Here is a 12,683-nt window from a genome sequence, read left to right on the forward strand (position 1 = left end):
AACCTTTCTATGACTCTGTGTCGAGTTTGTGACAGTTCATTAAAGTTTGTTGTTACCTGTTTAAATTCTGCTTTGAAAAGCAGTGCAATTCATTATTTTCTATAATGATATATGAAACATTTATAAAATAAATGATTTTTTTAAAGAGAATAATAATTAATTTCTTTAATAGTAATTGATAACATTTTATCTACAATGATTAAATAACTGCTTTGTCCATTAGACACAAAAAAATTAACAGGGGTATAGCAAGCTCTATCTAAACTAATAATAGAATAAAAATAAAACCAGGACTTTCCATAATCACCTGTAGCCCAGCAGTCCAGAGCTTCGAAGCTTTTCATATTTTTATGGTTAAATTATCTTAATTAAAATTAATTTATCTTCAATTAATCAATTAATTATTTAAAATTCTTTAATAATAAATAATATTTTAACTGTTCAATCTGTCTGCAAGACTACAAAAAATGCCACTGTTGCAGAAGACATCCGGTGTTGGTCCTGTTCCAAAGAAGGAGGTGCCTCTTCACCTAATGACTACAGACCAATGGCACTTACCTCTCACATCGTGAAGACCTTTATAGATTTATTTATTTATCTATCTAAGTATTCATTTATATAATGAGCTTCTATAAAAAGCAGAGTGGTGGCTCTGAGGCTAGGGATCTGCACTGGCAATTGGAAGGTTGCTGGTTCGAATCCTGTAAGCGCCAAAAGTGACTCTACTTTGTTGGGTCCTTGAGCAAGGCCCTTAACCTGGTAATGACGTTAATCTGCATCCAGCCCTGCATGTAGGCCCTGCAGGGAAAAACCTGGGGGTTGGTCGCAGAACTGTCACCAGCCACCATAAAAAACCTCCCACTGGTTCCATTCTATCTGAACTAGTGTGGTGCTGAGGTGTCACCTGTCGCATTGGTGTGCTCAGGTCCTAATCTGGGATCCTGAGTCGGTTTGTCATGTGGTGGGTGCGGCAATGCACTGTGTCATTGTGTGCTCCTAACCTCTCACTCCTCTATAAAAAGCCAATTTCCCTCTGGGGATAAAGAACATTCTATCTATCTAATATCTGTATTGACATAAGAGAGTATTGGCAGGGTTTTGTTATAAGGTTATGGCACTTGGCATCATTTTTTGGGCAAATACAAGGGCATATTGTCAGGGACTCTAGAACTTCTTGTATAATGGGAAATATTTAAAGATTTGCCTAAAATTAATGATGAGTATCAGAAACCTATAGGGCCATAAAATTCAAAGGAATTGAATCCTAGAATTGCAAAATATATCCTCATAAGAACAAATTTATAATCAGGATGGCCTGGTAAATGATCTCCTTGTACTCTGACTTTCCTCCCACAGAATAAAGACTTTCACATTGAGGTGATCTGAATCTGTTCTCATATGATTAAGCATAAATACAGTAAATGTGTGAATGTGTCCTGAGATGGTTCTATTCAAGGTTGGTTTCTGCATCACTGCCTGCTTTTACCTGAATAGGCTTTGGTCTTCTCCAACCCTGATTTGAATTAAAGGGGTTTGGTAATGGATGGATGGATATTAATATGCTGGTGGTTAAATAATGTCTAATCAATTTTTTGTTTGCCATCTGAAATTACTCAAAGCCATGTTCGAATGTGAATACTTAAGAAAAAAACAATTTAAGTATTTTATTCAGCCCTAGAGAGAAATACCAAATAAAATAAATAATCAGGTAATTGAAGCATTAATGTTGTGGCTTAAGCAGAATTCATTGCTGATTAAAAAAACAACAAAAAGTCAAGAATCAAAGATTTAAATTATGTTATGAACAACTGCTTGACTGATTTGGTATAGTTTAAAAACAGTACTTGTTATGTATAAAAATTGTAAATATGTTCATAAATATAAGCAATTCAAAACAACACAGTGGCAATACTGACCCTGTTGATTTAATGTGTGATTAGTATGCAGATTGTAAATATTAATTAACTGGTGCTGGCTAATGGATCTTTCTATTTGCAGCTATATTGTTATTTTATCTGCATGGTTTTACATTCCATTTAACTACTGAAATTTATCCTATCAGTTATATAAAAGCACAGGTTTTAGAAAAAAAACCAGCAACTCCTGCATGGTTATGATATAAGAAAAAGAGTGCAACTCAAATACCAGGAAAATGCCTTTAAAAGGGAAATATTGCAGACCACCATTATGAAAGAATTAGAAAAAAACTTCTAAGATTAATATTTTTAAAGGTGGATACTTTGCTGTTATGTATTTCACAAAGTGCCAATACACATAAAAAGCATTTTTTTATCAAAGACATAAAACAAAATCAGAGAAGAATTTATTTTTATTTTTACTTGACTGTAGTGCAGTTGATGAAAATCATAAAGAAGTCATATGAAATTCATACAAAGATCAAAAGGAGAGGAGAATAACAAATGCAGTGTACTTTTTAAACAAAGTACCTAATTGTTAGTGCCTGAGAAAAATAAAAATCTCTGCAACCCACCCGTGATCCCCCCACCCCAAAAAAAAAAAACAAAACAAAAAACAACAGTCGCAACCTCATCCAGGCTGTGTGTGCTTCTTGTGTTTGGGAAATACATTGGAAAAAGCATTGTAGCAAAGAGGGGGGACCTTGATTTAGAATAAGATGATTTACAAATGATTTACACCTTAGTAAGTGTGAATAAATAGTTTTCCATCTGGGTGCAACCTTTTTTCCTTTCTGGCTCACATATGTCTGATCTTGATGTGTGTTGCCTAAATATTAAAATGATGCTCATTTCCTCAGAAACACAACAGTAAGTAGAAATGTGGAAACTGAGCTGATGTCATTCAAATTGATTGCATCAAAAATATCAACACTGGCGGATGCCAGTTCTAAAAATACTTTCAGAACTTTCACTAAAATTAGTTATAGTATAATGAACTTTACTCATTGTCGGAGGTGTTTTGGAACATTGGACATGCTTTATTTCAGAACTTTTCACAATTTATTTAAACATCTCACATATACAAAATAGGTACAAATAATTTTTTTTTTGAGATAGATGCCTCCTTTACCCATTTGAATGGACCAAATGTGCTTAAAGCATGAACACCGGGATTGAAGAAAAGAAAAGAAAAGGGCTGAAGATTGATCCACATGCTTAATACGGGGATTACAAGAGAACTGTTCAGGATTGTGCCTTAAATACAACACAGATTAACACAGCAAAGTGGTTGCTTCTGAGCTGCTCATTTTGAACGCAACAAGGGAATAGCACCATGTAACCGCTTCAAGTATTTAAGCTGTTTAATACTGCAGTTAGCACCTCTTTAATGGATTAAAGAATTCCGTTTCTTGATTGAAAACCTGATCCGAATCCTCAAAGTACTGTATATGAGGTAGTTTAAACCGTTGGAAGTTGTGGTTTTAAACTTCCTCTCTGGAAGATATAGAAAGACCACAAATGGTGCATACTTTCATTGTTTTTATTTCACTTTTTTATTTTACAAATGCTGTCATGTCCCATAACAAGGTGATTTCCATGTCTCTTGGAGTCTGTATTAAACCGCATTGCACAATGCTCCGTTCAGTCCATAGTCTTCTCTGTAGGCCCAGAGCTTAAGCAAGTGGATGAGCAGAAGAAATAAAGGGGGTCAGCATTCAGTATAAAAACAGAAATGGCAAAGAGACTTTGTGTTGGTTTTAATTTATCATGAGTCTATTTATTTGAAACAGACTGGGCCAAAGTCCAAACCAAATTCTTGATCATCTCCGCCAATGTCCAAAGGTGCAATGTCAAGGATTGGAAGACGAGATGGTTTTGATGTTCTGTATTCAATAACGGTCTTACTCCACTGGCCAGTGTGTCTCTGTGAAAAAGAAAGCAGAACAAATTTAATTTAATTACAATATAATATGAAAAACATAAATATATCTGCAGATGATACTGTCCATTCATCTTCTGACCTCACTTCTAGAGTTATGGGATGCAGGAACCTACCATGACATCATTAAGCAAAAGGTAATCGTTTATTATAGGACAAACTCACTCCCATGTCAATAATCACATATAGAATATCAGGCCAGTTTGGAGTCAGCCTAAATGGTATGTTTTTCCGGTGAAACCCAGGGTACCTGGCCTGGAGAAAAACCCATGGATACACGAGGAGGACATGTTCCAGTCAAGCAGTGACAGGACCTAAGAGTTAAACCGAGTCTCTGAGAGGAGTGAACCAGCAGCAGTACCCACTACACCACCACGTTACTTATGTGTGCAATGAACATTATTAACTTCCAACATAACCATTAAAACGGTATTATTAATGGTCAGGATAACACTGATATATATATTTATCATGGAAGTAAGTTGCGGTATCTTCTGTCTTATTTTTAATAATGGAGACACAAACTACATATGCTATTCTCTGGTATCTGCAAATTCAATAACATGACAGGAGTAAAGAATATCCACCAACTATTTGCAACTAGGACATATCTAGTCAATGCTGCTGGATGATTTTTACATGTTTAATGTCAGACAAATGATTCAAAGTGCATTAGTTTCTAAACTATCAGAATGAACATTTGTTGCCCCAGGTTCCAGAAGACTACACTAAATGTAAGCTTTTACTAATCTTTTTTTGTCACTGAGAAAACCGTCCTTTCATTGCACTCATTTTCATTTGTACAATATGCACATGGAATAAAAGGCCTCAACAAGGTCAATAATTTAATTATACATTACTGAGGTTGCCAAACGTTAGGGATCTGGACTCAGTTTCTTCCTCAGTAGCTACCTGTATAGATTTTACACCATGTGTCTACAATTGCATAAGTTTACTCTCAGTTTTTTTCCAGTGTCACCAAGATGAGCTGTTTAGGCAAATTAGCAATATCTCTTTTTCAGCTGGATGTCTCAGTCTTGAGAGATTACTCACCTATTTTTGTCTATTGTGCACTAAATTGATTTTCATTAAAAAGCAACATGGGTTTCCAAAATTAGACCTCAACACTCCTTATGACCCCCTCTTCTTCTATTACTCTATATGTTTATAAGGATAATGGTTCATGAAATAAGACTTACAGTGCAGCCATCTTCCAGCACGCTGAATGTAAAGCGGCTGTTACCCTCAGCCCTGAGCTCAACATCATTAGAGCCTTGCAGCAAGACTGCCTTCTTCAGGTTTCCAGCTTCTTCATCCATGTAGGCAATGCTGTTCTTGCAGTGGTAGGTGATGTTTTGAGAGGCATGATTTGCAAGAAGGCGCATGAAGGCAAGTTGGGTTGCCATTGACTGAGGACTTATGCTGTCATCATTGTATTCAAACTAGAAGAAAATGATGAACGTTACAGTGTATAATATTATATAGGCTATTGATTAATAATTAATTTAATCTTTTTTCTAGAGCAGACACAATAATAAATTGAGTCATCAATAAATGCCTAATACCTGTATAATATAATATAATATAATATAATATAATATAATATAATATAATATAATATAATATAATATAATATAATATAATATAATATAATATAATATGTTTAGTTTGCTTTGAAAATAGCATTTTTTTTTTGCTATAATTACTGGCACATGATTCTCCCTGAATCACATTGCATTGCCTTTGCTTTCTTTGACATTCTTTTAAAGTTTTTTACCTGAATGCCACCATTGATGTTCTCGCCAAACCATACATGCTTCTTCTCCTTGTCACTTCTGTACCAGTTCTTTTTTGGGAAGCTGGCAGGGTTGGGGTAAATGCAGGTCTCTCCAGTTGTGAAGTCACAGTGGGCCTGGATGGCATCCATAGTGCAGCCTTGGTTGGGGTCAATCCAATAGTAGCCTGAATTGGGAAAGAAATTAATCAGTTCTATTTCCTGTTGAAATAACATGCGAGCTGTATGTATTTGATCAGTAAAAGATACATTTGCTGCTAAAATTTTACATAGACATTATATAAAAGTTTAATCAAGATTGTATCAGCATGCAAACCGAAACCATTCTTAGTATTTCCACATTTTGCAGGGTGAGTCTGAGAAGACTTTGATTTGTTTACAACAGGATGACATGTTAAAATATTTTTTCATTATGGTGCCTAATGTAACTTAAAGGAATTAAGTAAGTAACATTTTTTTTTAGATAGTGCTGACTTACTGAGGGGCTGATAATGGCATTTTTGTGATCTAACATAGGTTCATTCACTTGCAGATTAATAAGTATATATATCAGCGTATCATTCTTTTTGCATATACCTTTCTGCATTTAATTATGACAACAAGTTCCTAATATTAACCATCTGAAACATATAAAGATTTTAGGATGAAATTAAGTTATACGTGTAAGGTAATATTTAAAGAGTAAATTTACTGGACTTGTTTCTAGAAATTTTGGAAATGCTACCAGATACCTGTTCCTGTAATCTTTTTATACAACATAAAATCTGTCCAAAAGTCATTATCTAGAAAGGACAGGATATTTTGTAAGTGATTCAGTCATTAAAACCAATCAAAAACCCACCACTAGTCCAATCTGGGTGACTAAGCCTGATGTCACGGCAGGTACGAGCTGGATTCTTTCTAGAGCCCTCTGGAGTGAGAAGGTTCTCAATCTGGGTGTTCAGAGATTTCAGAGTGGCATCAACTTCATAGTCCTTGGCCCTAAGAGCAGCCTGATCAGCTCTGTAGTCTCCCTCAAGTCCAGAAATTTCGTAACCACCACCAGGAGCACCAGCAATACCAGGGGGTCCAGGAAGACCAGGGGGACCCTACAATACAAATTTCAAAACACTACTCAGGAGTTCACATGATGCTTTTCATTTGTCATTTTATATACTGTTCAGACACAACACAAAGTAATTACCAGTTAAAAAAAATGCTACGGATCAAAATAAATCTAGTTGAAAAATACTTACAGCTGCCCCAATGTGACCAGGAGGACCACGAGAACCAGGTGGACCAATTGCTCCAGGGTGTCCATTTTGACCATCTTTGCCAGATGGACCAGAGGGACCAGCGGGACCCTTGAAAAGTAATAGACATTGTTATTTAAAGTAACTTATTCTTTATGCTATTCTCAAGGTGTGAACACTACCATGACCTGTACATAATGAAAATTATTTATAATATAGATACTTACTCTTGGGCCAGCAGGACCGGCTGGGCCTGAAGAACCTTGGTCACCATTTGAACCCTAATGGAATACAAGAAATGCATCAAAATTAAATAATTAATCAAAGAATACAATTGAAGATGATGTTGAGGTATGAAATAGAATATCTAATAACTACTCTAACAATTATCATCTGGATAGCTTACATAGGTTTACTTAATGTTCATCTAGCCCAATGAATTTTGTTAATGGAAGTTTAATTTAATATAAGCTCAGTTAATGTGGTAAACAAGGTATAGTTATCTATCTGGCTGAAACCAGTAAATCTTTGCTCTACACAGATCAGTGGGCATGGTTCTTTGATGAGTGTGTAGTGACCACCTTGCACTTTGTATTGGTAGAATGTACATTATATCTGGCAGAAGAAGAAGAATAAGGATAGGCTGATGGATCGAATTGAATTTTTCATATCAAATTAATGTACTATGTGTTAGAAATTCATATATAAAATGAAACGGTTCATAGATTAAGTGGTTTGATTATTCTATTTTTTTTTCAAAAATGGATTTCTTAGGAGTATATTATATTTTAATGCTTAAATTAGAATATCGCTACTTACTTGTGGACCAGGCAGACCTTGGAGACCTTGGTGGCCAGGGCGTCCTTTCATTCCTCTTTCACCTTTATCTCCAGCAACACCTTTCTCTCCACGGGGGCCTTGTGGACCCTATAGGATTAAAAAAACACCAAAAATTAAGAACCAATTCATATGAAAATTTATGTTATCCACATATAAAGAAAACCAGACAATATTATATCAGGAAGCATGTATAGTACACTTTAACAAGAGACATTTGATACTTACAGCAGAACCTCTTGGGCCAGCAGGGCCAACAGAACCAGCAGAACCAGATGGACCCTTGAAAAGTGGAGAAGAAAACAGAAATATTGGTAAGTCTATAAAAACGTAATTCTCACAGCATCATTGCATGGCACCACCCAGAGCTCTAATTGTCCTGCATGCTTTCCTATTGGACCACAAGTGTGTTTCTACATAACGAAAACTACTTCCTAACTGTTCTTCACTTTCCTTCTATGACATCTCTACCTAATGCTGACAAACTATTGGCACTACATTCTTCTAATCTGGCGTGTTTATGCCTCCCAGGAAGTATTTATCTTTACCCATTACTAAGGTCCCCTCTGTGGACATAGATCAAGACAAAACCTGCTGTGCTCACTAGGCAAAAAAGTCACGAAAATGAATCATCTTAAATATTACATAATTACATACACAACTAACATTTCTGCATTGAAAGTATGATTGTTCAAGCTGAAATAATTAATTTGCGATATAATATTTGTAAAACAACGTTTAAATAACTGCTATTATATATTTTCAATTGATATGAAGGGATATGAGTAGCAGTCAGTCACCAGTGACATTCTTAACTGTTCAAAACATGAGAACTCCAAAACTATTTTCTACATGGAATAGTGTGAAAAGAATTATCTCACTCTATTAGCATATTTTAAAATCTGTTGTCTATTTTTGAGAATAAAAATATGGTAAGTTAAATGGAATTGACAGAGTTAACAATCTGTAATGTTGCTAAACATTTAGCCTGAAATATGAAAAATTTTTAGGAGTGGAAGTTTTGATATGCATAACTTTCTCAGTAGAGCACAAGAGGATACTAGGAACATTATTAAAAGATGGAAGAAAAGGACACATGGTAAAGTCAAGCAAAAGTCAGTGTGCTAGCTATGAGGTGAATATGTACTCAAAGAAATCAAAAGATCATGAACACAAATTGGCAGAGCCAGGAAACCTGCAAAGCAAAAACAAGAGTACAGTGTTGATGGATCGATTGGAAGAGGGTATCAGGAGTACAGTATTGTGTGATCAAAGAATTAAGACAAAGGTGGTAAGACCAGCAATGATGTATGGAGCTGAGACATGGGCAGTAAAGGGAGCACAGGAGAAGACATTAGAGGTGGCGGAATAAGCCACTTAGAGCCATTAGAAGTGGTTAGGAATGGTTTAGTGGTTAGGAATAAGCCAAGATTGACAGTATGTTTCATATATTTTTGGTAAATATTTTCTGGCACAAAGACAAACAAAAATCACTCATTTGGGGGGAAAAAGGCATCTACAGTGTTATTTTTCATGAGTGGACTTTACTTGAACTTGCAGGATTTACCCATGCTTTGATGGAAACCTTGAATCTCAAATGATTGCTGACAGTGCATATTGTAGTACACGGTAGAAATGAGCGAAACACAGCCCACCTGCGTGTTTTACGGTGATATCCTTGTATATGTAAAAGCTGGTAACTTTGATTTTAACTGATACTGATATCTGGGATACACTGCCATAGAAGTCTGGTAAATAGCTTTATGTCTTGAACATGCTTATTATAATGCTGGTCATCATAGTGGTTTCCCAGCAAAGAAATAATATGGTATGGCATTATACTTACAGGCTCTCCACGATTTCCAGCTCTACCAGATGGGCCAGAAGGTCCTGGGGCACCAGGGGCACCAGCTTGTCCAGAATGACCAGGAGATCCTGGCTCTCCACGATCTCCCTAAAGGTTAAACGAAAAGCAGTATGTTATATTTATACTTATTTTTAATGATACAACGAATCAACAGTTATTCATATGGCAGCAGAGTCTTACCTTTGGACCAGCAGCACCAGAGCGACCAGGAGGTCCATCATTTCCAGGGTTTCCCTATTTAATAGATTAATTCACTATTTAGGATAAGGCAACATACATACTCTCTCCTTTTTGTTTGATTTATCAGTGGCCCTGAGGTAAACATAATAAAACATTCACAATGTCTATTAATTCAGTCTGGGGCTGCAGGGAGCCAAAAGCCTATCCTGGTAGAACTAACTCTGAACTGACGTTAAGTTCACTGTAGAGCCCAATCATGCACACCTCAATACTCCTAAAGAGTCAGTTTAGAATCACAAGTTTACCTAACATGTAATTTTGGGAAAATCCAATTTTGACAAAAAGCAACACAGACCTGGGAAACACGTGTAAACTCCACATAAGCAGGTAACAGGCACAGGATTAAAACCTGGATCTGGGAGGCAGCAGCACTAAACACTGCACCACTGAGCCACCCTGTCTGGTAAATTACTGATTTAAAATTGTAAATAATATTTTTTTGTATTTACTAATTGCATTTATTACTTTGTACATACACCTCTGGCTTTTAAGATTGTAACACTGGGAATAATGTGCTGTATTGGTCTTAAATTTGCAGGATTGACTTGCAAATGATTTGTGTGAGTTACACTCTCTGGACTTTCACACAGTGGGTATAAAAGGTGCCTGCAAAGGGAACCTCACTGAGTGACTGCTGGCAGTTAGGGACCAAACATATTCCAGCAAAGAGCATGACAGCCATCAACTCTCAGACTTTAAGGAAATGAGAATTGTGGGGATGCAGGAAGGTGGATTATCCTCTTGAGATATTGGCGCTCATGATGTAGGGAATGTACGCACAGTGATGAGAGTATGGCATCAGTGGGTAGAAGAGGGTCAGACCAACTGAAGAGAGGGTGACAAGAGGGATAGACATCTCATGTGAATTGCAGTAAAGGACCAAACAGCCACTCACATTACAGATTCTAGTCACATGTCAACAGGTGTCCTTCTTGGTTGCTGCAGATTGCTTTGGATACCCTTTATGCCTTGACCACAGGCAGGATGACTGGCATTACATTGTGTTTCCAGATGGTTCAATTTATTGCACCATGATGGAGGAATCCATGTTTGGAGGAAAAGAGCTAAATTGTATGAGGCAGTAAATGTATTCATGTGTGATAAACTGGCAACCCACCCAGGGTAGGTTGCAACCTTGCCCATATTGCTGCCAATTCTGATTCACAAATAACCATACATAGATTCAAATAATTCGTAAAGTCAATGGAATACATTTTGACTATTGAGCTTAAATGTGACAAATGTGGCAAGTTTTAAAGCCATTCTAGAATTTATTTCTATAAAGTAGGCTAAAGCAAATTTGTTATTCATTTTTGTGCCACTTATCTTGGACTAAAAGTGCCTGTATACTGGTTAATTATTCTGGAAAATACAACTAGGGATGACAATCCAAAAAACCCTAGGAAAAGAAGGAAATTATTTGTACTTACATCGCGTCCAGCCTCACCAGCTGGGCCAGTCAAACCAGCAGGTCCAATTCCACCTGCAGGACCACGTTGTCCGGCGGGACCAGTAGGGCCTAATTTTCCAGCCTCACCCTGAAACAGAAAGAAAACGTATTGAAAGGATATTCAAAAACTTCTCACTGTTGACATGTAAATAACAATCTATATAACAAAAGTGGATCTTGAAATCAATAATGCAAAAAAGTAAAAAACATCCCCTGAAGTTTTTGCTGCATTTTTTAAAGTAACAATAAACGATGATTAGAAAAGCATGAACCACATGAATTTACCTAGATAGTAAGCAAATATTTTTAATGTAATAAGTGACCTGGCACTCTACTGTTTTCAAGGCTGCCATTTTATCAACAGCCAAAAGCAAGGGCGTGCCCTAGTCCTACAGTATAAAAATATCTAAAGCAGTGGTTTTTAAACTTTTACCAAATGTGACCCCCTTCTGGCACATCTCTGTTGTGCTCGGTTGTGTTGACAGGAGAAGTGTTTCTACTTTTATGTGGATGTGTCATTGGAAGGCTGGCTAAGTGTGATGTGTCCTTTCCAAGCATCTACAGTCAGCCAATGGAGTTGCAGGCAGCATTCAACATTTACAATAGAAAGGTTTTCTTTTTCTATGGAGTAGGAGTCTCTTATGATATTATCAGAATAGGTATATTTTTTCTTTATATTTTTTACAGTGTCCCACACTCATTAGATATACCCTGTGGCAAATTTTGCTCTTTATATGCCAAATACTATTACAAATCCTAGCAATGTCCATAACCCTCCCAGGGTTAAGATTAAAATTAGTTTAAAATTCTGACTGTGTTTTGGCTTATGTTGCCCAGTTCCAACTTTTTTTACTCTGATTTCAATAAGGCTGTTGAAGCTTGATCACTGCTTACTTGCCGTCCTAACACACTAACAACATAATAGTTAAGTGTGTGTACTTTGCATTAGAGAGATTCTTTCACGGGAATACTGCAAGCTGTAAAGATGTCTTTTTATCTGACAGGGCATTGAAAATTTTAGTTGGAGGACCCATCTTGGTAATTTTAGCATGTCATTTCTACTCTAGTAATGCACAATGATGCTCCTAGATGTTTGCAAACCATCAACCAAAAATGCCCCTAAATGGTAAATCAAAATACAGTTGCTTGAATATAGCAATTTTTAAAGGATGGTTTAATATGTTTCATGCACTCCCCAAGACCACTGATCAAATGTGTAGATGTGTGAAATTTAATTTGATTCTAATGTCTTTTAAAAATAGTTATCTATCTTTAATTAAGGAAAGTTTACAACACACGATTACAAAAAAGTACTTTTATTTGAAATAGTAACCAATGTGTAACTTATCAGAGAGGACCACTTCATTTCCTAGTCTGCTATTTCTCTGCGATGCATGTATCATT

At 36.2% G+C, this 12,683-nt stretch overlaps 1 protein-coding gene across 1 annotated transcript in view; it reads right to left on the reverse strand.

Moving 5' to 3' along the window:
- Positions 1-2,933: 2,933 nt before the first annotated feature.
- The window catches only part of col1a2 (collagen, type I, alpha 2), a 54,140-nt gene continuing 44,390 nt past the window's right edge, over positions 2,934-12,683 (reverse strand). Inside the window, exons 40-50 of the mRNA XM_051935472.1 lie at positions 11,260-11,367; positions 9,770-9,823; positions 9,569-9,676; positions 7,951-8,004; positions 7,705-7,812; positions 7,113-7,166; positions 6,889-6,996; positions 6,495-6,741; positions 5,636-5,820; positions 5,058-5,300; positions 2,934-3,843 (exon numbers count right to left, since the gene is read on the reverse strand). Coding sequence (XP_051791432.1) covers positions 3,697-3,843; positions 5,058-5,300; positions 5,636-5,820; positions 6,495-6,741; positions 6,889-6,996; positions 7,113-7,166; positions 7,705-7,812; positions 7,951-8,004; positions 9,569-9,676; positions 9,770-9,823; positions 11,260-11,367 — 1,416 coding nt within the window. The 3' untranslated portion in view covers positions 2,934-3,696. The remainder of the gene's footprint in view (positions 3,844-5,057; positions 5,301-5,635; positions 5,821-6,494; positions 6,742-6,888; positions 6,997-7,112; positions 7,167-7,704; positions 7,813-7,950; positions 8,005-9,568; positions 9,677-9,769; positions 9,824-11,259; positions 11,368-12,683) is intronic.

Source organism: Erpetoichthys calabaricus, chromosome 13 (genome assembly GCF_900747795.2).
Source record: "Erpetoichthys calabaricus chromosome 13, fErpCal1.3, whole genome shotgun sequence".
Taxonomy (NCBI): Eukaryota; Metazoa; Chordata; class Cladistia; order Polypteriformes; family Polypteridae; genus Erpetoichthys; species Erpetoichthys calabaricus.